This window comes from Staurois parvus, unplaced genomic scaffold, assembly GCF_062004578.1.
Source record: "Staurois parvus isolate SC_StPar_1 unplaced genomic scaffold, SC_StPar_1.0 ptg000362l, whole genome shotgun sequence".
Taxonomy (NCBI): Eukaryota; Metazoa; Chordata; class Amphibia; order Anura; family Ranidae; genus Staurois; species Staurois parvus.
The window spans coordinates 7,557,771-7,584,322 of NW_028318158.1; the positions used below are offsets into that span (position 1 = coordinate 7,557,771).

At 43.1% G+C, this 26,552-nt stretch overlaps 1 protein-coding gene across 2 annotated transcripts in view; it reads left to right on the forward strand.

The window, feature by feature from the left end:
• The window catches only part of CNIH3 (cornichon family AMPA receptor auxiliary protein 3), a 134,688-nt gene extending 123,860 nt beyond the window's left edge, over window positions 1–10,828 (forward strand). For both annotated transcript variants that reach the window (XM_089685006.1, XM_089685007.1), the window contains 3 exons: window positions 2,370–2,482; window positions 4,397–4,540; window positions 10,123–10,828. In XM_089685006.1, the coding sequence (XP_089541132.1) occupies window positions 2,370–2,482; window positions 4,397–4,540; window positions 10,123–10,150 (285 nt within the window). In that variant the 3' untranslated portion in view covers window positions 10,151–10,828. The remainder of the gene's footprint in view (window positions 1–2,369; window positions 2,483–4,396; window positions 4,541–10,122) is intronic.
• Window positions 10,829–26,552: the final 15,724 nt, after the last annotated feature.

Consider the following 26,552-nt stretch of genomic DNA (forward strand, 5'->3'; position numbering starts at 1 on the left):
TCCTTCTGGTTTGCATTCATTTTTTCCAACCACCTGTAACTGTCAAATTATAGTCCAGTTTGATTGCTGAAATTCAAGAAGACGAAATTGATAGTAAGTTGCCATGTTTATGGCTGCTATAGAATCCCATAGAGATAGAATAAATGCTCAGACTGTTTCAGCAACTACCAAAATATTAGTTTTGTGTTGACTGACTGGTATTTATTACCTGTCACCACATTTCTTCCCCTGATAATGCCTTCATTTGCTTTTCTCCACAGCAGGATATTCAGGCATCTTTCAAGGTGACCACCAACTTCTCTGATGGAGGAATACCTCTGCTTGCAGCTATTGGAATACACTGATCGGCAGCTACAGATGTTTGGCTGCATCTGCTGATCGGTGGAAGATTTTCTAACATGTCCCTTCAACAGAAATCAATTAAACAATCAACTTCTGTCAAGCAGGGGTGCCAACACACTGATCGAAATTAATCTGGTCTCTACTGGACCAGCCACATTTCAATCAGTGTATGGCCAGTGTACAGGATGCCAGGAATGGGTCTTCCAGAGCAGGTATATTTCCCCACTATTTTGGTTGTGGTCCTTTCAAAGAAGCCAGTGCTGTCTGCTCCTCTTCAGTGTCTGCCTGAATACCAAGCCATTTGCATTGGGGGCACGCAGCAGGCTCACTCCTGAGTCGGGCTGTGTGTGTTCATAGATACACACAGTGCGGCTCAGCCTTGCCATCTCTTCTCTGCTCACAGGATTTGATTGACAGCAACGGCTCCTACTGCTGCCCAATCCTCCTGTGAGAAGAGAAAGGCAAGGGAGAAGACCTGCAGATGGGCACAGCACTGGATTGATACAGGACTCAGGTAAATGTCTAGGAAGGGGGGGGGGGGGCACAGCAAGTGGCAAAAGGTTTGTTAACTTAAAGCAGGAAATACATAAGGCCCTTTCACACGGGGCGAACTCCATCAGAAGTCCACTTGTTCGGGGGGGGGTCTGTCCGCTGATCCCCCCCGCTGAGCGGGCAGGTGACTGATCAATGTCTGTTATGCTTATGCAGAGTGGACACAGACACAGCCCATTCTCCTCTATGGGCAGTCAGATGTAGATGGCTCACCTGTCTGTTTACACCCACCTGCCATCTGATCCAATTGTCCCACATGTAGGGAAACTGATCCCCCACCCATTTTTTTTAGTGGATTGAACTGGAGTTAACCGCATGTCCGTTTACACTTGCTGCTCCAGAGAAGAGAATAGTGGGTCCGATCTGGTCCGTCTGAAAAACAGAGAGACGGACCCAATTGGACCACTAGTGTAAAAGGGGGCCTTAAGGTAAAAATATTTTAGCCATAGAGCCACCTGAAGCAACAATTACTTTATATCTACATATTGAGGTATTAAAGTGGTCATAGATTAATCAAAATTCAGCAAGGAACGGATGAATTTTGATTTATCTATGGCTGTTCCCGTTCAAGAGAAGTTGATTTATTGATCAACTTCTCTCAAAAAGGACTGTTGGAAAATGTTATTCAATCAGTGGCTGCAGCACTGATCAGTGTATTCTGACAGCAGGGACTCCTCAGCTGTAACACTGCAACGAGCATTCTCCATCCACCTCACTTGTGTGGATCAGGTCATTTTTGGGTGTTCCATCTTACCATGTCCATGTAGGACAGCCTATGCCTGTACGGTCAAAATAGATAAGAGACCTAAGAGGGAGAAGAAAAGGAAAACAAAAAGAAGGGAGATTCGATGATAAGATAAGGTAGAAGAAAGACAGGTCCATCATCAAGGGTTTTATTGGAGCTGATTGGGTAGATGGGTCTGAATATAACTGCATGGGAGTTATGCCAAATTGTTAATATCTCTTCCTGGATGGAATGCAAATGGCCCCCTCTATGCATAGGAATTTGTATGATTGGCGTTCAGAATGCCCATTCATTTTTCTGGATGGTATTTACATTTGGTGTTTGACCTATGGGATAAGGATGAGTTGTTGTTTCCAGTTCCTTGAGATGGTCAAATGAGTTGCTGTATTAGTGATAGCTATTGTTTGGTCAAAGCTTAGGTTCTACTATAGTAGAGCTGAACAAGGATTTCTGGATGCCTTTGTAGAACAGACATCTTAGTAGACATGGCTGGGAGGTTTCTAAAGAAGAGTCTGTGTGGTGCCCACCAGGACAGAGCACAGACAGGTAAGTATAATAAGACTAAACTAAAACTGCACCTGTATCATTTTGTCCTTTATACAAGTTTAGTACAAGCTGCAATTTAGTCATTCCCATCTACCACACTACATTTTTATTAATTGCTTTTGAATAGTTTTTTTTGTATTTTACATTTTGTCTGCTAACATGTATTATTCTGTTCTGTGTTTAGCTGGTTCTCCCAGAATATTCCATACACAGTCTATTCTGTATAATGTTTCTTTGTGCGGAGGAATGGTTAACACTTGGGTTAAATGCACCATTGCTTTTCTATCATATATGGAGGTAAGTACACTCTATTCTATGCAGCACATTGCAGTTATATCAAAACCCAACTTCAGCCAATTTTTTCTTTTAGATAAATGCCTGTCTCTACTAGGGATATTTTCCCTTCTTATTATCAGGTGTCACAGGAAAAGAAAACAATCTAAAATCTCTGCAGCACATACACTGGCAGCAACAAAAACTCAACAGAGGTTTTAACCCTTCACCTCTCAATACAGTATTAAAATAAAGAGCTCATCTGCAAATTTCCATTTCAAGGTTGGGGGTTTTTGTGATTATGATAGATTTTCTTTAAAGGGAAAGTATTTAAGTTTTCAGTCAATTTTATTTTGCATTTCAGTTACTATACTAATGTGTTTTATCTATTTGAATTACACAGCGTGTCTATATATTTTTCTTTACTTTTTTATATATATTTTATATATATATATATATATATATATATATATATATATATATATATAATGTTGTATTATACTAATATATTATTTTATAGTATATTTTTATTAGAAACATTGATGATTCACTGAACACTGTTGGGGAGATTCACTAAAACTGGTGCATACAGAATTTAGTGCAGCTGTGCAACGTAACCAATTACCTTCTAGGTTTTATTTTCAAAGCTTAACCCCCCCAGTCACATCAAACCCGACTTTGAAATCGTGCGACTTACAATCGGTGAAATGCCGATTTCAGGTGCGATTTGCAAGACATCTGAAATAGATGTCTATGCAAATCTCACCGAAAGTAGTACACGCACTTCTTTAGAAATCGGTGCTGCTCTGACCAAGTCCAATTTGACCGCTGTAACTGCAGACAATAGGGTGTGACTAGGCATATGATTTGCAAGTCGCATGGCATGAAAATCGCATGCCAATTCGCACCGGATGTGAACAAGCTGAAGTTGGAAGCTGATTGATTATGTTGCACATCTGCACCAGATTCTGTGTGCACTTGTTTTAGTAAATCTCCCCCTATGGTTTTTTTAAACAGAGAAACTGTTAACTTTGAGACTCTCTCTGTCTTATTGAAATTTCATATTGAGCTCCCTAAAGCTAGGCATTTTTCAACTGGCAGAAGCACTAAAAAGAGCGTGGCAAACAAATGAAAAGGAGCAAGCACATGATTGAATGTGAAAATACACTATATTGCAAAAAACAGTTTTCAGACACCTTATTCCAAAACCATGGGTGTTAATATGAAATTGACTGTCCCTTTGTGGTTATAACAGCTTCCACTCCTTTTCACAAGATTTTGGTGTGTGATTGTGGAAATATGTGTTCCCCTTTTGTGAGGTCAGGTATTGATGCTGGATGAAGACCTGATTAGGAATCAACACACCAATTCATCTCAAAGGTGTTCATTAGGGTTGGGTGCAGGCCACTTGAGTTCCATCCCCCCAAACTCATCTAACCATGCCTTTATGGATCTGGCATAGTCATGCTATGACAAAAAGGTTGGAAGTACATAAATGCTTAAAAGGTCTTTGTAGGCTGTGACAATAACAGTTCCCTTTACTGACAACACCTGAACTTATAAATTTGGAGTGGGATGTCCACATCGTTTTGTTCATATGGTGTAGGTGTGATCGTCTGGTATCAACATACATTTGGCCATATAGTGTACAATATATTTTTATGCAGTATTTTTTATTTATAAGAAAAATGGTTTTAGTCCTGATAATCCTGAACAATTAACATACAGTAGCCATTGTCCCAGTTCTGATATTACATTTGCACCAACGCTTTCCTGCATGAAAATAAACCTGCCAAGTAATATTACTGGTTTCATTTTAGCAAAAAATATGCCAAGATACAAGCCCTGAGAAATCAACGATGATGCAAATTACTAATGTGACACTTATGCTGCAAACTGTCCATTATGATAACATATGTTTTTGTTTCCCACTATCAGGTATTTTCATGGCCCAGCCGACAGCTCTGAGTTGGCATACGACCCGCCTGTAGTGATGAATGCCAGTACGCTGAGCTACTGCCAAAAAGAGGCCTGGTGCAAGCTGGCATTTTACCTGCTCTCCTTCTTCTATTATCTGTACTGGTAGGTTTGCTTTGTAATTATTTGGTGTCCATAAAGTGGAGTTCCACTCACTTTAAAAAAATAAAAGTCAGCAGCTCCAAAAACTGTAGCTGCTGACTTTTAAAAAACAGCCACTCACCTGTCCCACGATCCCGCGTTGCAACCGCCACAGCCCATTTCACCGGCCATCCTATATTCCAGGAGCCGGCATCTTCAGTGTGGGCACCCGGCTATGACAGCTTTTGGCTTCACAGCCGGGTGCCCACTGCGCATGCGCGAGTAGCGCTGCGCTTCCTGAATGGCCTCGTCTTCTTCTGGGACATGTCACGCGTCCCACAAGACTTCGGGTAGGAGGACAACTTCCGCTTCTGATCGCCTAGGCAATCGTAGCGGAAGTGGGAGCGGTTACCTGTCAAATCCGGGTACCCGTTCCCCCCCTGCTCCCCAAAGGTGCCAATCCTTAATGGGGAGCGCGGGACCAATCTTTAAAGCGGAACTTCCCCTTTTGGGTGGAACTCTGCTTTAAAGAACCCCCTGAATCTTGAGCAGACATATGAAAGATAGTGCCACTAAGTGTGCCTAGCAAAGTAATGGCCAGCATTGCAAGACTTTTGTTTGTTTCAGAACTGCTTCTCTAGGGGAATGCAAAAGCAGCAGAAGCAGAACAACTGGGCCTGCAATAAATTGTAAATAGTCAAAGTGATGCCAAAAGCATGCTACATTTGCCCATTGAAACCCATCAACGTGGTCCTTTCACATGGTGCCACTCCACTCTGTTCATCAGGACATCCATGAGCAGATCCCCTGCTGAACTGGAGCTTTACGGGACAGATGTTAGTTTTCTGTCCTCATTTTGACATTGAACTGTGGTGGACTTGTGATGGCTCTATGGGCAACCAGAAGTAAACAAACTTGTGTCTATTCACACCAGGCAACCTACGATGTGTCACTTTTTTTTCCAGAACTGGACGGCTCAGAGGTAGGCGAATGTAAATAGAGACAAGTCTGTTTACATCTGCCTGCCTGTAGAGTTGCATGGAGTTTCCGATCAGGTCCACCTGAAAAACTGACAAGCAGACCTGATGCGAAAGCCTGTAAGATAGAGGCCTAAAGGTCATGACACACTTGTGATGCTGAAACCAGTGACAATACATCACTATACAGAGAAATACCCACTTGTTTCCAATGTGTTTCTCCCTCATGGTCCTGAAGATCCAGAGCATTTTTTGTCAGCAAGATAGTGACACCATAGAAGCTGGTTATTATTTCTCTCTATCCTCTGCAGGGAGCTTGTCGCTGGTGAGGTGTTATCAGCAACAGGATTGCATATGTGCCATGTGCCCTAACATGATCATTTTGTACTTTCTAAACACTAGGCTGCAGATCATCTGTTCTTTGTTTTCTGTTATCACTGATAACAGACCCTACCACCCTCTATCTGCTCATTTACAGCTGGGATTCTGTAAACACTATTCTCGTACCCCCCATCCTGTCCTACTAACGGTTAGCCCACAGCTAACTAGCAAAACTGACAGAAGCAGAATTGTGTTTCTTTCCAAAACTGAATTCACTTCTGTGAATAGTTCTGTCAAACTGCAATGCAATCATATATGCTTGTATACATGTCTCCCACAAATGCAGACAATGAACACATTTCTTACAAACAGCTACCTACAAATCACACTGAATACATTGAAATGCAATCTAGCTATGTATGTGACTTTAACAAACGCAATGAAAGAACTTGCAGGCATATGTGTATCAAAGGCAGAATGGAGGAGACCTTCACTGGTGGTCTTCTAGAAACTGAAATGGAACTGCAGTGGTTTATGGAAAATCTTTATTCTTAATAAACATGATATACTTCCTGATCTTGTTGAAGGGAATAATAAAAACAGATGCAGTTGCAGTAAACACCCAATAAATAGCTCCCTATCAATGATGATATACAGAACAATCCCCTTTACCTTCTTCTGCACTGCATGGCATGGCGCTAAACCTATTTAGAGACAAAAGTGGGCACCTTTACATGACTGGATGTCATAGTGTGATTCCCAATCATTAATTTGAGACCTGTTGCTGTCATTGACTGCGTGGTCTCAGAACTAGTAGAGTATAAAATTACTAGGTCCAACAAAGAAAGCATGGGCAAAAAAATGTACCTTAAAGGATAAGTTCACTTTAAAAAAAATATTTTTTCTTGTTAGTAACTTGTAAAGCATTGATCTCAGGTGCAATCTCAGGCTCCTGCAGACTGTCAGTGTAGCTGTCTGCCTGTACTTTCTAAAGGCAGGCAGTTACTTCAGTCCAGGAAGAATCAATAAACTACAAGGATGCTCACCAGCGCCCTCAGAGTTTATTGAGAACTACAAGCAGTCAGCTGTTGAGGCCGACGGTAAATGTAGAATATAGCTATATATCCCTTCACACACATTCCTGGAAGTATGGCTCATCAATAGAGGGTGTTGTAGCGAATACCAGCTGGGACTGGAAACATCATAGGCAAACGTACATATTCGCCAGCAAACCATGAATCTCAATATGGTCAAAAAAGGTTTATATTCAAAAAAAATCGCATCACAAAGAAAAGTGCAATGTTTTGGAGTTGTGCAGGACCCCTTCACATGCCTGACAAAGGGGTCCTACACAGCTCCGAAACATTGCACTTTTCTTTGTGATGTGATCTTTTTGGAAAAAAAACCTTTTTGGACCATATCTTTGATGGTAGATTTAGTTCATTCATTCACATAACTCTGTGAATGAATGCGGCAACTGTATGGGTGGAGCTCTGCACGGCGGTGTTCTTTTCAAATTGTGACAGCATGTACGGGGAGAAGATCCCTGGCCCGCTGTCACAGAGGGTGGGACTTGTGGAGAATGAATGGAGAATAGGAACATGTTACATGTTCCACCCTATCAACGGGTGCAACATGTTCCCAAAGATGAACCTATATTTTTAGATGGTGGTCAAACACAGTTCGACTTTTGGCTGATTCCGTCTGAAACTGGCTAATATTCAAGCTGTGGGTGACCCCAAAATTCAATCTTTCAATCAATTTTTGTTGAAGGAGTCGGTCAAAAAAAATTTGACTGTACAGTGACTGCATCCAATCTGGTGCAGGCACTGTCTGGGTATTCAGCAGGCACTGAAAACAATACAATTACTGTAATATTACCAGCTCATACCAGAACCCCACCTCCACCTTGTTGGTGTGAAGCTCTGTGCCCGTTACTGAACCAGCCAAAGACCCATCCATCTGGCCTGTCAAGGGTCACTCTCATCTCATCAGTTCATAAAACCTTTGAAAAATCTGTCTTTGGAAATTTTTTAGCCCTCAGCGTTTCAACTTATGTGTCTTGTTCAATGATGGTCGGGTTTCAGCCCCCCTTACCTTGGCCATGTCTCTGAGCACTGATCACCTTGTACTTCTGGGCACTCCAGGTAGGTGGCAGTTCTGGAAAAGGACAGCACTGGAGGATAATAGGTTCCCGATAGCTTCAAGTTTGATTCTTCACAAATCATTGGCAATTAATTTGTGTTTTTTTTTCTCAACGCATTTCTTGCGACCCTGTTGACTATTTGCAATAAAATGTTTGATGGTTCTGTGATCATGCCTCAAAATCTTAGCAATTTCAAGAGTGCTGCATCTCTCTGAAAGACTTTTTTACAATTTTTGACTTTTCAGTTAAATGATGATTTGGTCAAAAAACTCACTTGCAGTCGGACCTTCTTTGCCCAATGGATGGAGTATAGGCAACTCTGCTCCTTTATGCACACTTTTGCTGATTTTGATTTGCTGACCAGCGACTCCACACCACTTGAATCCTTGTTCCTTTGGGTTCTTCCTCCTCTGCATCCTCTTTCTGTGATTTATCAGATCCTTCTCTTTAAGGTGCATCCGGATCTTCCACCATATGTCTCTAAGTGGGCTGGGGCCCTTGCTACACAGATCTCGGATGAGGACTGGCTGAAATCCTTTACTCTTACCCGTTTGTCTCTGACCAGTAAAGTGCAGGAAACTTCAAGTTGCTCACTTGGTGGTATAGATGTCCTACCCTACTCCACAGGATTTTCCCTTCCACCTCTGATCTCTGTTGGTGCTGTCAGGCTGCCCCCAGCTCTCTTCTCCATGTCTGGTGGGAATGCCCCCCTAGTTATGCGTTTTGGGATCTTGTTTTGTGAGTCTATTCTGCGGCTACAGACCAGATGGTCTGCAATACACCTCAAGTTGTTCTGCTTTCTATCCTGCCTGGCTCTTTCAAAGGTATCAAACGCGGACTTCTGCATCATCGTTTGATGGCCGCCAGGCTGGTTATACTTCGCCATTGGAGAACTAGCTGTGTCCCGACCCTTCTTGAGTGGGTTGAGGAGATGGATTATATTGAACGTATGGAGTCGCTCTTGGCTCAGGAATTGGGCACTTCCGAACGCTGTCGCCAGACCTGGTTCTCCTGGAATATGTATAGGGAGTCCTCTGCACTCCAGGCTCTCTTGGCTGCTTGAATGGGAGTTATGTTTTTCCTCCCCTTCCAGTCCTTACTGGTTTGTTGTCTCACTGGGCGCCTTTCCTCAGGCGGGTCTATTCTTCTACTCTTTCTTTTTCTTCCTCTTCCCTTCCCTTATCCCTCCTATTTTTTTTTCTTCTTTTCTCCTTTCCTGTGCGTTGGTTTGCTGGAGGGAGGAGGGAGGGGTGTAGACCGCTGATGGGGGCGGTTCCATATCCCCTTCCCTTGGGCTGACATCTGTTTCTCTTTATGGTGCCTCCTCTCGCAGGTTTTGGTTTTTTATTGCTCATTGTGTCTTTATTGTTTGTACCCTTTGGGGGCCTGACTCTATTGTACAACCAGGCTACCTGCAATGTGACCTTAGATTTTGTCATTGACAATACTTAGAACCAGCATATTTCCTTTTTTGATTGCTTCTTGCCATACTTGCACGTCCTTTTTTCTTCCCCTTTCCCTGCCCTTATTCTGTATTGGTTTTTTATGTGTGTTTGTTTCTTTAGTTTTATATCCCTCCAATGTTATTGTTTGTGTGAATGCTTCCTTTTTTTTCTGTATTGTTTACAAAACTTTAATAAATTCAGATTGATCATAAAAACTCACGTGCTTAATAATTGTGCACACAGTGTATATAATTGGCTAAGATTACGAACTTTTAGGTACTTGCACACAAAATATTATAAATGTACAAATCTATTGATACAATTTGACAGTCAGTCATAATGGCTAATCATTCGTTAGTTAGTTAGTTAGTTAGTTAGTTAGGTAGTTAGTTTGGATTGTAAGGTCCACGTTTAAGCAACAGGCCAACACCAAGTCAAACTCACACTGCTTGCTTTTAAAAAGGCATTAAATTATATATTAGTGGTTACAGAACTGCATTCATTTGTGTTGTTTTTATCTGCCTGGAGTTCAACTTTAATAAGTCTACTGTAGAAACAGATAAAGATCTGCTATGAAATTCTCTAAAATCTTTTGCCATGCATATAGCTGACAAGTTAGGGGATCTTTTTCTCCCAGCAGAACTGAAGTTTGACTTTAATTAAATGTGATAGGAAGCTTTCCGACTTCTCACTAACAAAATCTTCTTGTTCCTTCAGTATGATATATACTTTAATGAGTTCCTAAGGAAGAATAAGCAGAAGACTGAAAAAGTTATGCCAGCTGAAAATAAACTCTTGTCTGGCTATTGTATGCAGCTGGACATTACTGAACCACCCGCAGCACGTTGTGGATGGCCTCTGTTGGATGATACTTTGGAGTTCTGGAGACTGAGCTAAAATGTTTCTGAAAGGTTTTATGGAATGGGTGCGGATTATACATTTCTCTTACACGGTTGCTGGGATGATCCACTGCTGACTGAGAAGATGGAGACTATTAAAGCCTTACTTACTCTGTACATTTGATTTTTTTTTTACTGCAAGTTCAACATCAAAGTTTCCAGAAGCTGAACTGGACAGCAGCCAGAGATCGCGGATGGTGGATAAGGTGGTTGCAGTGAGATTTACTGTTTGTGGATTATTATATTAAAAAGCCCAAATTTTTGGAATATAAATTTAGGGACTTTTTCTTGCAATAACAAACTGTATGGAATTAAAATGCAGGTCCGTACATTTTAAAGGGACCTATAGTAAAAAAAAATGTAGGGGCCCCTAAACTTCCAGACTTCATCTTGGTGGGGGTATTTTGTTTATACCATGTTGTTTGCTACTTTATTGTAATGCATTTGTTGTTACCTAAAAGAAGTGATAATGGATATCTAAGCCACTGATGTTCCAGAGTTATAAAAGTGATTCACAATACTGATTATTGGTCTTCCGTATCTTTGCTCCCCAGCAGCTGTTCAGGTTCTGAAGACACAGGAAAATGCAAGTTTCTAAATTTCTGTAGTGTATGGTGTACTGGACTAAAGCAACATGACCTCTACCTTCCAGGAAAAACACGAGGGGAGTTAATAGCATGAAAACCAGAACTATGGACTGTAATGATGGATGGATTATCACCCTTATATTTTAAAGCCAACCTGTTATTAGTCTCTAAACCTTACATTGTGCCAGTTGTCTTACTGATACATGCCTCCACTTTTCTTAAAGCAAATCTGTTGCTATAGAAAAAACAAGCCATACTTGAAGACAGGATATACTTTTCCTGTTTCCCCGGCCACCGATCGCCATTCTGATGCTGTGAAATCTTCTGCTGCAGTTCATTCGGAAATAGTGATTTCTGGGAGTTTTGATCTCCCCAAAGGTTCTCACTGGTTCCTCTTGCTGACCCCAATGCCACTGTTGTGTCCTGCAAAGGGTGAAGGTCAGAGGGAGGAGCCACTGAATACACGGTTATCCAATGAGATTAATACTCCCAGAAGTGTCAGTTCCCTTCAGACTTCATCAGAAGAGCAGAGTTTGGCAGCACAGGGAGCAGGAAAGTTTGTTATGTACTTCCTTCTTTTATAACTGTAGCTTTCTTTTAAAGTATTTCTATAGCATGCCCATTTGGAGTTATTATAACCTTTACCTGTAATTTTTTATTGGACTTTTAGATTGTTCCATATTTTGATTATTGTATTATATATACAGATTTATAGATATTCCCTTGAGTGGTCATCTGTGCAGTAGGAAGTATGATCAGCATCAGTGATCAGTATGTAGGACCTGACAGAGACCGGTGGTGCATATGGGCACGTGTAGGGGGATTTCTACACGTGTGCAGAAATGCTGCCTGCTTCTAGCAGATTGCCACTATACCACCAAGCAACATTTGTGCGCATGCGTAACACACTGCTTCCGGGGATAGCTGTGACATAACTATCCCAGAAGGCAGAGGGACTAGGTCCATTCCGAAGACCCTGGAAGTGCTGCTTCGCAGCACAAAAATAATTAAATGTTAAAAAATAGAACAGAAATGATCAACTTTTGTGTAAGGGAGGGTGGAAGGGATAAGATAAAAAAAAAGTTGTTTGAGTTTAGCTCTAATAGAGCTGTAGCTTTATAGTAATATCCAAAATTAAGTGGAGGATGACATGACAAACAGGTCCAAGCACTGCCATCTTACTGCCCCAGTGTGTGTGGAGGGGAACAGAGAGGAGAAATATGTGTATCAGTAGTTCTGCTATAAGATCCCTTGTACACCATGGCCGGATCTGGGGGGGGGGGGGCTGGGGTTGGCTGCGCCCCTCAGATTTCAGTTGTCCCCCCCAGACTGCTGAGCTCCTTCCCTCCATCCCCACACTCAGATCCGGGACAAGGACCCTATCTCTCCTCCAAGGACCACTCATCTCCCAGCAGCAGGAAACATGGGTAGGGGCAGGTATTGAAACTATGTACAGCCCGAGGGTGGGAGCGATCTTGTGTCATCAGCTATATGGAGCAGGGCTGTTCTGACAGGAGGAGGGGGCAGAACACAGCACAGCCCGAACCTCTGGACTGTAAGTTGGAAGGATGGGGGTAGGGGAGCTTATAGGCAAATTGTACATAATGAAGGGGGAGGTGTGGGGGGAAACAGTCATTTGTACTTGGGATGAGAAGGGGCTATTTGTGCTGGAAAGGGTAATGGGGGTTGGGGGGGGGATTTCTGCTAGGAGAAGGAATGGGAGGATTTGAGCCAGGAGGGGGCTTGAGGAGAATTTTTGTGCCTATTTGTGCTAAGAGGGAGCGGGGGATTTGGGCTGTGAGGGGGCGGGGGATTTAGGCTGTGAAGGGGCGGGGGATTTAGGCTAAGAGGAACAGAGGACTTGGAATGGTAGAGGATCTGTGCCGGGAAGGATACCTTGGCAGGGGGTTGTGCTAGAAGTAGGAATTTAGGGGAATTTGTCATAGGGAGGGGATTGGAAGATGGAGATTTGGAGGGGAGGAATTTGTTCTAGAAGGGGGGATCAGTGGGGAGTTTTGTACTAGAAAGTGAGATTCTGGGGATTTGTGCTAGGAAGAGGGATTAGTGGGGGATTTGTGCCAGAAGGGGGACTGGGGGGAATTTGTGCTAGGAGGGGGGATTTATGCTAAGAAGGAGAATTTTGGGGAGATTTGTGCTTGGCTGGGAAATTTGAGGGGAAAATGGATATGTGCATGAAGGGGTGATTTGTTTGGGTGAGGTAGATTTGTGCTAGGAGGGGGGAATTGGGTGCATTGGAGGTGGGTTTGGGGGGGCAAAGATTTGTGCTGGGACGGGGGTTTACACTGGGAGGAGGGGGAATTTTTGCATTGTTGTTTGGGGAGAATCTTGGCTTGCAGACAGAAATTATGCTTGGGGGGAGCGTGCTGATTAGTGCTTTTTTTTAAGGGGGAGGGATTTATGCTGAGACAGGATGCTCACACATGGGGGGGGCTTAGTTTGTCATCTTCGCCCTGGGAGCTAGATGACCTTGTTCTGGCACCATGCACAGGCAGTCAATAGATCTCCTCCCCACACAGCACATAGCTGAGATCAGATTCCCTTTCAGACACAGCCTCGATCTACAGTGTATAGCTGGCTGCTATGTTGCAGTTCTGACCCTGTCCTCTCCTCTTCTGACCCCTGTCCTCTACCCTGCTGACCTTCTGTACCCTGCCCTGCTAACCCCTGTCCTCCATCCTGCTGAGCACCATACACTGCCCTTCTGACCACTGTCCTCTGTCCTGCTGCCCCCTTTTCTCTACCCTGCTGACCCCCTTTATACTGCCCTGTCTTTGCCCTGATCACCCCCTCCACCCTGCTGACCACTGTTATGTCGTCTGTTGACCCCTGTCCTTTGCCCTGCTGACTCCTAACTTCTGCCCTACTGAACCCCTGTACACTCCCCTGCTGACCTCCCATCCTCTGCCTGCTGACCCCTATCCTGCACCCTTCTAAACCCCTGTATACTGCCCCACTGACTCTTGTACACTTCCCTGCTGATCTCCCATCCTCTGCCCTGCTGACCCCTATTTTGTGCCCTACTGACTGCCTGTACACTGCCCTACTATACCCCTGTATATTGCCCTACTGACTCTAGTACACTCCCCTGCTGACCTTGCATCCTCTGCTTGCTGACCCCTATCCTGTACCCTACTAAACCCCTGTATACTGCCCCACTGATGAGAGGTCCCCTGCTGACCTCTCATCCTTTGTCCTGCTGACCCCTTGCACACTGCCGTGCTAACCCCTGTATACTGCCTTGATAACCCGCTGTAAACTGTCCTACAGACTAATGGCTTCTGTACTCTGCTCTACAAACTGCTTTCCCTATCTCTTTGCTCTGCTGGCCCCCTGTACACTGCCCTATTGACTTCTATACACTGCCCTGCTGACCTTGCATCCTCTGCCCCCCTGATGTTTTTTACTGCACCCCCACATTAGACAGGCTAGATCCGGCCCTGGTGTACACAGGATGTATCGCTTCTTCAGCAGGGCAGGAACTGAAGTGAAAGAAGCAGGGATTTAAGGAAACTTGTCATGACAGACACATGGAGGCTGTCATTTCTAATATGCCTGGCTTTTCTTATCTGCATACTTGTCCAGGTTGGCGACTTGTAAAATGTTGATGCTAGAGGTCAACGTGGAGGTGAAACAACATTTTCTGACGGATGTCAGCAAGAGCAACTTCCATATTCTCCTCATGATAGGTTAGCAAGAGTTATAAGAATAGCAGGATGTCTTTTTAAAAACAAAGGAGTGTTGGATTCCTGAACCCCTGCTGCACTCAGTGGTTCCTTCTATCTCTCCCTAAGTCAGCATTGTGTCCTATACCGAAGTAGGGATCTATGGGAGGAACCACACTGCACAAGGGAACCAGGAGATCACCACTTCCAGAAAAGTTGGTTTCAGAAAAAAACCGCAGTGGAAGATTTTGCTTCATTACAGCAGTATTCAGTGCATGGTAGCCAATCAGCTTCTAACTTCAGCTTGTTCAATTAAGCTTTTACAATAAAACCTGGAAGCTGATTGGTTTCTGTGGAGAGTTGCACCAGATTTTGGAATCTCCAGTTTTAGTAAATAACCCCCAGAGTCACTTTAACCATTAGCCTACAGGGCACTTCCTGCCCAGGCCAATTTCCAGCTTTCAGCGCTGTCACACTTTGAATGACAATTGCGCAGTCATGCAACATTGTACCCATATGAAATTTTTATCATTTTTTTGAGACAGATAGAGCTCTCTTTTGGTGGTATTTAATCACCTCTGGGATTTTTATTTTTTCTTAAACAAACCAAAAACCACTGAAAACTTTGAAAAAAACAATTTTTTCTTAGTTTTTGTTATACAATTTTGTAAATAAGTGATTTTTCTCCTTCACTGATGTGCGCTAATGAGGCTGCAGTGATGGGCACTAATAGGCTGCACTGATGGACACTGATAGGTGGCACTGATGGGCACTGATGAGGACTCACTGGTAGGTTGCACTGATGGGCATTGACAGGCATCACTGATGGGCACTGAAAGGCAGCACTGATACATGACACTGATACATGACACTGATATATGGCACTAAGAAGCGGCACTGATAGGCAGCACTGACTGGCACTGATAGGCAGCACTGACTGGTACTGTTAGGCAGCACTGACTGGCACTGTTAGGCGGCACTGACTGGTACGGATAGGCGGCACTGACTGGCACTGATAGGTGACACTGACTGGCACTGATAGGTGACACTGACTGGCACTGATAGGTGGCACTGATTGGCAGCACTAATTGGTGGCACTGATTGGCATTGATAGGTGGCACTGACTGGCACTGATGGGTGACCTTTAAAGGCAGCTCAGATGGGCATTGATATGTGGCATTGATGTGCACTGGTATGCACTGATATGTGGCATTGATGTGGCACTGATGGGCACGGGCACTGGCACTGATGAGTACTGACAGGTGGCACTTCTGGGGCCACACTGATCATCAGGGCACACTGATCATCAGTGCCCTGATGATCAGTGTACATGTCCCCTCCGCGGAAAGCCGATTACCGCCTCTCCTCTTGAGCTGTCAGCGTGACAGCTCGAGAGGAGAGAAATGCCGATAACCAGCATTTCCATGTTTACATGTGATCAGCTGTGATTGGACACAGCTGATCACATGACCGAGCCGACATCTTCGGCTCTTTCCGTGATCCGCTGTGTCCGAGGGACACAGCGGCCCGGCGATCGCCGCGCTGCAAGCTCCCTGAGCCGCGTATGCGCAGTGAGAATGGTAGGTCGTCTTATGAAGTCCTATCAGAACGAGAGAACCACCTTGTGCCCGTCATTGTACTATAGGGCGGGCGGAAGGTGGTTAAGGTGATTACATACAGCAATGATTATCTATCTATCTATCTATCTATCTATCTATCTATCTAACTGGATGCATGCAGGTACATGTTGTAAACAAATACTGACAGCATATCCCACCCTACTGCATCCCACAATGTGATGCTGGTGCCTTTCAACAGGTTATATAATGGAAAATCATTCAAAGGCGTGTATTCCTTTAAATACATTTTTTTTTAATATAATCCTTATACATTGTAAGTGTAGCTGTAGATAAGGGACTTACGCCTTAATGATTAAGTATGCACATCTTAAAAATGTTCTCCTAGTTCTTATTTTCCTTTGGATCACTCACCGTCACTTGATGTATAGAAGTGGATTCCCCTAACAGAAAGGTGATTTCCTACTGACGAGCTGTGCAGTAGTGGTGACAGAAGATTTTTCATTTTGATTAGCCTGACTCTAATCTTGCATGTATTTCATTAAGTCATCTTCAAGTCTGATATTAAATTATCATATATTTATCATGTGCCCGGAATGTTAACAGGGAACATCAGAAAAAAAAAATATTTCAAGCATGTACTGTATAATTATCATTTACCAGAGCCTTCTTCTGTGCCACAGAGGAAATCTTAAAATTATTTTTAGGTCTCAGGGATCCTCTGCTGAAAATGATTATATCTGATGCTCATGATACATTGATATGATCAGTAATTTGCAGAAAAAAACAATAAAACATGCAGCCTATGTAGTGTATTTAACTTGCAGATCATTTATAACACCTTCCTGCTCTATACAACAAAATTATCCTCAATAATAATCCTGACATGTAAATTATTATAATATATTCTTAAGGTCCATTTCACATGCAGTGGACTTGTCAGCGGATCTGCTTGCCCAGCAGGGGATCTGCCTGCTGATCCCCGCTGAGCAGGCAGATGACAGGTCCATGTCCACTCCACTTATGCAGAGCTGTCCATTTCCACCCGACTGTCATACAATCCGCCAGACAGGTGAGGAACGCTTCCCCATCCTTCTGTTTTTAGCGGACAGGATAGGATCAGATGCAGGTGGGTGTAAATGAACACATGTTCATAAGTCATCTTCAAGTCTGATATTAAATTATTGGATCGGATGTCCGTTTACACCTGCCACTCCATAGAGAGCAATGGAGCATCCGATCAGGTCCGCATGAAAAATGGACAGGTAGACCCAATCGATCCACTCTTGTGAAAGGTGCCTTAGTAAGCCCTAGCTCACACTGGCATTGAAAACAGGCATTTAACCCTTTGAAGACCAAGGGACGTATTTGTCCCATGTTTGTAATTGCGTGTATCATCTGATTAAGAACTTAAAACTCTTTTTTTTTTTGGTTTGAGTCAAAATATTAGTTCTTATCAACAAACAACAAATGGATCTAGCTTTTTGCCAATTATTTCATGAAATGGCTTAGTTACAGCAACTGAAGTGTATAAACTTTAAAAACAAAAAAATTGATTCTTTTGGCGTTCCAAAACCTTACGGTCCTCAAAGGACACTAACACTCTTTAACACTTTTTAACACTCCTCAAACGCCTGTTCAAATGATACTATGGGCAGCACATAGCGTTCTTCACATTATCAAAACATGAAGCGTTAGGGGCGCGGCGCTTCAAAATTTAAGCCCCATGTTGAATCAGGAGCAGTTTTAAGCCTTTCAACACCTTCTATTCAAGTCTATGGTGACGCTTCGCAAACATGCTGGCAGGCATTTGCAGGGCATTTGCGGTGCAATGCGCTTTCGGCACTATTATCAATAGTACAGCTTATGGTGTGGTTTTAATGCTTGTAAAACACTTATACAATGATTCAAAACTGCACATAGCGCATTTGGGAAGCATTTTTAATGCTTGTAAAAACCCTGTCTAACGCCCATACTAAAGCTCATGAACGCCTGTCTAACGCCTATACTAACATTATAGGTAAGAGTTAGAAATTTAGTCAAGTGTGAACAAGCTCTAATACAGTATTTCTAAAATGTAACAAATAGTAAACACAAAATAAACACAGGCAATAAAAACTGCAGCATTTCAGTACACTATTGGCCAGTAAAGAAGTGTCCACTTACACTGGAGATCAGTAGAGAAATGTCCTCTTACACTGGTGGTCATTAGAAGAAGATCTCCTTATGCTGATGGACAATGGAGAGGTGCCCACTTAAATTAGTGATCAGTTGAAAACTGCCCATTTACATTGGTGGTCAGAGCAGGGGCGGACTGACAACTCATGGGGCCCCCGGGCAATAGGGGATCATGGGGCCCCTGTGTCCTTGCCCAAACAAAAAAGCCTATGAAAAAGGTACCGGGGGCATCTCATGGGGCCCCCTACTGACCCCGGGCCCTCGGGCAGTGCCTGTGTTCCCCAATGGTCAGTCCGCCCCAGGGTCAGAGTATAAGTGACCCATTACACAGAATGTCAGTAGAAAAATCTTCCCCTAGCAATGGTGATAAGTGTAGGTAGGACATCAGTCTACCACTGCTCAAGAAACCCCTAGCAACCTCCACAGGAACCTTAGGCTTCCCGAGAACCCTGGTCAAGAAAGGCTCATCTACAGTAACTATCAAACTAAGGTGTCTGTTTATGAACCAGCGATAAATGATCGCTGCTCAGTTCTCCGGCATTCTCGGAGAACACAGTTCTCCTGTGAATGCCTTTTATGAAGCAGTTCTCCGAACGAAGGGAGAACGGTCTCCAAACGCTGGAGAACGGTCTCCAAACGCTGGAAAACGGCTGATTTTACTATAATCTCGCGAGATTACAGTAAAAGATCAGTTTACTAAGCAGAGGTAAATTATCGCTGCTTAGTTTGCGATCCCTTCGATTCTCCAGCTCTGGGCTGGAGAATCTGGAGGGAGAACACAGATCTCCAGTGAAGAGCTGAACAGTTCTCTGCTGATCTCCCGAGTGTCATAAACTGTGAATGACCAGAGAATAGCTGCGATCCTCTGAATCGCAGCTATTCTCTGTGTCATAAACGGACACCTAAATCAGTGTTCTCTTTCATTGTTGCATTAAAGATATAAAACTCCACCAATAAGTGTGAATAACATTCTAGCAATTTGTGTTCAGAAATAAAAGACAAGTCTTTGGCACCATGTATGGATGGCAGAGCCCACCTCTGTTCAGACTCTGCAGGGTCCATGCTGTATACGTTCTATGTAACAGACATAGTGCAGTTTCTATCAAAATTACTCTGTTAGTTATTAGTTTAGGAGTCATGGAAATGGGGGTTGCTTTATTGCTTTTGAAATGTACATCAGGTCAGCAAATTCCTGTTTAGTGGTATAGTGGGGATGACCGGTCTGAGGCTACTTTTGACCTGCTTTGTATTATGTTACTTTGGATGCAGCAGTTTCTATTGAGATAAGTTTACACTGTAGACAAAGCAGTTCAAACAGCCATTTGCAGCATTTTGTATTTAAAAACATGCATTTATGCAGGGGCGGTGCTATTTTGAGCCCTAGGCAAGACCAGCTACTTGTGTCCCCCCCCCCCAAAATAAAGTTTCAAGACAGTAGAAAATATTAAATAAACAAAACATGAAACTGCTAAAATTCTTTTCATTTGAAAAAATAAGTGCCGTAAGACTTCTCTGACAGATCTCAGGCTGGAATTCCCCAGGAAATGGGGGGACATAAAACACAGTGAAAGCAAGCAGCTCAGCCCACACAAACACAGAGAACACCTGAACCGAGCGATCCCCCACAGTGACAGATCCAACACAACACACCATCACTATCACTGACACAGATCAGCAGACCCAGCAGGCACTAGAAGAGCAGGGTGTGGGATCATGATGATGTCATCACTCACTGACAAATTGCACATGTGATGGATGGCTGGGCAGGTCACACAGACACGAGACATCCGAGTCAGACATTACCTTCCTCCACAGGCACAGCTCCGCCTCCGCTGATGAATGGGAAGAGAAGGGCTGCAACTCCACAGTGATCAGCAGCTGCTGGCCGGCTTGCAGTAAGGGACTGAGTCTGAGAGGAACACTGGAAGAAGTGGCATCTCGTCTGCTACACTTGCCCAGGACACCTAGCATCTTCCTTTGTCCTTTCTTCCTCCCCCTCTGCCACCCCTCCCCTTTAGCTGAAGGATCATTCATGACATGGTGGCGTTCCACACAGAGAGAGTGCCGGTCTGTGCTGCGCCCCTAGATGGCAGTGCATTCTAGGTGACTGCCTAGTTTGCCTAGTGCAGGGGTCTGCAACTTTTAAGACATAAAGAGCCACTTGGACCCGTTTCCGAAGGGAAAAAAAAGACTGGGAGCCGCAAAACCATTGCAACATTTAAAACAAATCCGACACTGCATATATTGTTTCTTACCTTAATGCTATATACAGGATCGTGCAGTTAGCTTCATCCCCCATATAGTAATTCATCCCCCATAGTAATTCATCCCCCATATAGTAATTCATCCCCCCTATAGTAATTCATCCCCCATAGTAATTCATCCCCCCTATAGTAATTCATCCTCCATAGTAATTCATCCCCCATAGTAATTCATCCCCCATATAGTAATTCATCCTCCATATAGTAATTCATCCTCCATAGTAATTCATCCCCCATATAGTAATTCATCCTCCATAGTAATTCATCCCCCATATAGTAATTCATCCTCCATAGTAATTCATCCCCCATAGTAATTCATCCCCCATATAGTAATTCATCCTCCATATAGTAATTCATCCTCCATAGTAATTCATCCCCCATATAGTAATTCATCCTCCATAGTAATTCATCCCCCATATAGTAATTCATCCCCCATATAGTAATTCATCCTCCATAGTAATTCATCCCCCATAGTAATTAATCCTCCATATAATAATTCATCCCTCATAGTAATTCATCCCCCCTATAGTAATTAATTCCCCATATTGTCTCAATTCACTTACCTTTGCTCCGCGCGTTCCTCTCGCTGTGTTCCCGCGCTGTGTTCCGGTCTTCAGGGCGGACTGTGAGAGGAGTTCGTCACGCTGCCCCGCCTACATCCTGGCTGCCCTGCCTACATCCTGACAGCTAATGTTCCACGCTCCGCGGGCCGGATTAAAAGAGTCCTGACTTTTGAGGCGGCCGCCCGAGAGGAGGGAGGGGAGCGGGCGCCCGGCACACAGAAGAGCCGCATGTGGCTTGCGATCCGCGACTTGCCGACCACTGAAACCCTATTGCCTGTCACCTGGTGGGCAGTGTGCTCTGGAGCCGCAGCAAAGATGAAAAAGAGCCGCGGGTTGCCGACACCCGGCCTAGTGGAAGCAACTGCCACTGCATTTATGCAGCACTGTGCTTCAATACAAAAGACAATAATACTTGTGAACTCAAGCCCCTAGGGCTGCATAACACTGGAGCCAGCTGTGTACAGTAAAGTTGATGGCCTGGTCCCTCACCCAGGAAAATATAAAGTGCAGTTTTTTATTGTCCGGAGGCTGATTAGAACTAGAGTATATGTCAAATATTAGACTTCCAGTGAACGGGGCCTGATAAGATATATTTAAAAAAATAAGACTCAGGAACCATTTTATCCAGTAAGAAACCCAAGAATGTGAAATGTTTGAATAACATGGTGATATGTCTTGGTAGAAGGTGAGGATATTTTTCAATTAAACCTCCCTTGGAAATTAGATCCCCTTTTTATAAAAACTGAGCAAATTAGTCAGCCCTCCACCAATTCATAAAAAAAAAAAAAAGTTCTGCAGATGCTGCTGGATTTCAATATACTTCAGTAATAGGGAAAGGTCTGGAAGTGACTGCCATAAGCATAGAGTGTCGGAAAATGTAAGAGAGGTTGTGCTTAAGAATGACGGTAAACTTTGATGTGATTCCAAAGGCAAAATTTGTATTTTATAAAAATAACAAATGTGTCATACTTACTTGCACTGTGCGATAGTTTTGCACAGAGCAGTCCCGATCTCCCTTTTCTCTGGTCCCCCACTGTGCTCCTGGCCCCTCTGCCTGCCAAGTGCCCCATAGCATAGTGTGCATGCTTGCTCCCAAGCCGGCCCTGGGTGTCATGGACACACAGCTTGGCCCTGCCTTCCGCTTTCTCCTCATTGGCAGTGATTGGCAGCAGCAGGAGCCAATGGTTCCTGCTGTTGTCAGTCTGTCCAGTGAGTAGAGAGTTGAGAGAGTCGCTGCTCTCATGCACAATGCTGGATCAAGATCAAGTTTAGGTAAGTATAAGGGTGGGCTTGGGGGGAGCTGCATGCAGAAGGATTTTTACCTTAATGCATAAAATGCATTAAGGTATAAAATCTTCTGCCTTTAGAGCCACTTTAAATGCTCCCTATGAAGACTGTAAAGTCATATAATCAATAGTAAATTAAAAGGGATTCCAAAGAGACCTACTTGGAGGTCTTTTCACCTGTATTGATCAATTTGCATGGATTTGTAACTCAACTGTCTATTCAGGTTCCCCTTTTAAGAGGTCCCTCCTACTGCTGATACACTTGTCATGCTCTTCTCTTGATAGAGTTCTAGGAAACAACAGGCACTTCCAACTATGGGGGAACATGTGATCTTCTCTTCTTCCCAGGATGCACTACTCTATAGCGAAGCCATACCAAGTATGAACTGGGTTGGGGTGTAAGTCATTTGCTCTATTTAAGATTTGATATAGGTCGACACATATAGCTCTTTACACAGGTGAACAGGAAATCAGGGGAGCCAGTGTGGGCAAAGTAAATATCAATGGGTGGCTATGAAGGAAACTGGTCTCTTTATCAAGTTCACCCATATATCCATTGATTAGTAAAACATAATCCATTAATCAAGATCTTTGGACTGTTTCTCTCAGGGCTGCCTGCAAGCAAGATATTTGCTAAATGCATTCTTGTGGTGGAAACCTTTTGAGTTCTTGTCTGTTGGATACATCAATGGGCCATCTTACTTGAATATGCTTCATGCAAATTTGTATAACGGTACATGGGTAAGAGATGTAAAGTATGTCCATTTGAAAAGTTTCATCATCGTCATCATCATCATCTCTTTGTTCAAGTATTAGTTTAATGGAGAACCCAAAGTTCTCTTGCACAGGGGTCATCTGCAGCTTTTGTCTAGTTAATCACCTTTGACTTTGTCTGGTTAAAGGTCCCAGGACTAAGCTGGAGAACAGCTTTGCAACACATTACATTATTGTCACTTCTCACCCATCATGTCCAATCTCATCACAGAATCGTACTCAGTCTTGAGATCATTGCAGCCACCTTGTCACATCCAATCATGTCGGCATCTTATGTCCCCCCCACCACCCCCCATCCTTCAGCTGCGGAAACTTGTGCCAGCTGGAGCTCATGGATGACGCTAAACTGTCTTGTCTCGGCAAATACTGGCTGCAATCTTGGAAATATATATTGCCCAGAGCTTTGTTCTCTGACCTATTTATTCTTTCTGGTAAGAAGTTGTTTCCCTGCATAATCTGCTTTTTCCAGTTGTATGACAGATCTATTTTTGAATGGCAAGAAACTTGCGTAGATGAACAAGTTCTATTTTCCATCACTGATGTAAAGACTTGAACAGGTGACGTTGGAAAAAATTGGGTTCAAAGAGGATCTGTTCTTTTTGAAACCTCACCCCCCCCCCCCCCCCCCCATGATTATGACTGGGGTTATGGCAGGGGCTAGTAACAATGGCAAGATGATGCCATAATGAAGGTGACATAATAAAGACAATCAGCTACCCCGTTACCAAAGACCATCACTAGCAACTCTAAAGTTGTCCATACACTGTGGGAACTTTGGCCAGTTCCCCATGAATCTGCCAAAAATCTCTCAGTGGATGGCCGTGTCAGTCTGGCCCAAAATTCTTTAAATGAAAAATTATTATTGGATGATCAGCAGCTGCATTCAACCTGCAAAACATACTGCCCTGTGAAAAAAGAGCTCTTCTGTACTAAAAACATGTCAGCAAAAGGTGTTCCTAGGTCACCAGATTACAGATGAAAAGGATTAAGATGGGCTGGTGCACTACAGCAAAATTTGAAGCCCGAAGCTGGGAAGATGAGTCCACTGTATGCATTTGAAGGCTTTATTTTTAATCTCATCTGGAGTGCACATCTATGAAGCAGAACTCCATGGAAACAGCTAAGTACAGAGCTGGAATGTATTTATGAGAGCTGTTTTACCTGCCAAAGAATGTATATTTCTGTCCAGTTAGTCTAGAGAGTTACACATCTCTTCCATACAGCACAGTTCTGTCCAGCAGAGGAGGGAATCATCTTTTTCTGTTGTAGTTTCACTGTCATGGGTCCTTCACTTCATGCTTCCCTCTGCTGACCAGCTTTATGGAATGCTGATTTCATTTTCCAACAGGACTTGGCGCTTGCCAACACTGCCAAAAGTACCAATACCTGATTTAATGATCATGCTATCACTGTGCTTGATTGGCCAGAAAACTTACTTGACCTAAACCCCATAGAGAATCTAGGGCATATTGTCAAGAGGAAGATGAGAGACACCAGAGCCTACAATGCAGATGAGCTGAAGGCCGCTATCAAAGCAACCTGGGCTTCCATAACACCTCAGCAATGCCACAGGCTGATTGCCTCCATGCCACGCCACATTGATGCAGTAATTCATGCAAAAGGAGTCCCGACCAAGTACTGAGTGCATTCTATACTGTACACAGACATACTTTTCAATAAGCCAACATTTCTGTATTAAAAATCCTTTTTTATTAGTCTTATGTAATATTCAAATTTTCTGAGATACTGAATTTTGGGTTTTCACTAACTGTAAGCCATGATCATCGCAATAATTTATTTTTTTCAGGTACTTATATAGCACTGCCAATTTACACAGTGCTTTACATATATATATTGTACAATCACACAACTCCCTGATGGTATGGCATGATGGATAGGTATCTACCTCTATTTCTCAGCATTGAGGACACCACTGATGTTGACCAAATCTCCAACTCCATTTGCAGAAATGCAGCCCCAAAATAGCAAAGGAATGTTCACCATGCTTCACCGTTGCCTGCAGACACACATTAGTATACCAATCTCCAGCCCTTCAGAGAGCAAACTGCCTACTGCTACAGCCAAATATTGCAAATTTTGAATCATCAGTCCAGATTAACTGCTGCCATTTTGCACCCAAGTTCCTATGTCTTTGTGCATAGATGAGTCGCTTAGCCTTCTTTCTGTATCGGTGACTTTTTGGCTACAATTCTTCCATGAAAACCACTTTAAGCCAGACTAATCCGGACAGTAGTAGGGTGTACCTGGGTCCCACTGGTTTCTGCCAGTTCTGTGCTGATGGCACTGCTGGACATTTTCCGCTGTTGAAGGGTAGTAAGTAGGATGTGTCTTTCATCTGCTGTTTTAAGTTTCCTTGGCCGACCACTACATTTACAGACCTCAACGTTGCCCATTTTTTTGTGCTTTTTCAAAAGAGCTTGATGAATTAAATTGATGCTGCTTTGAAGGCAAAGGTTAGTCACACCAAATATTGATTTGAGTTAGATTTCTCTTGTATTTGCTCACTTTGCATTTTGTAAATTGATAAAAATAAACAATTAAAATATATATATTTGAATGCATTCTTACTTTACAGCATTTCTTCACACCTGCCTCTAACTTTTTCACAGTACTGTATATATATATATATATATATATATATATATTTATATATTTATTTTATTATTATTTATTTGTTTATTATTATTTGATTTTTTTAGATATCAGACATCAGTTTAGAAATATTACCAAACGGTTTATGAAATAAAATTAATCCCAAAACCAATATAGCTTTCCAGTAGTATTTGAATATTTTTTTTTGTTATCGGGACACACTGAAAGCTCACAGCAGCTTCCTTTAATAAAAGCAGAAATGAGGAAAATATTTCTCCTATTTCCTACAATTTGACAAAATCCTGGCAGAATTATCATCAGTCAGTGTAATGCAAAAATATGTTTAATGTAATGCCCCCACATTATCATTATCAACTTGGCAATAATAAATGGGCAAACAAGAAATAGCAAGGATAAATGAGCTGTGTCATGTAGACAAACGATCGCCTCCAAGACAATTCACAACATTCTATTTCCTTACTTGTTTTCGGATTATTACCTACTGCCTGCATGGTAATTAGTTAATTGGGGGTGGGAGAATGGCGGCGCTTGAACTTGGAGCGTGATAGATTGCTCTCCTGCTGCTGTTGTCGGGTTGAGGAGTGATCCCCGCAGTTTGTACCACGCAGAGCGGGATACACATAAAAGAAAAAAAAGAACTTTTAGAACCCCACTCTGCCACTACAATGCAGTATCTGAATCTGCACAATCTCCTACTGCTTACGA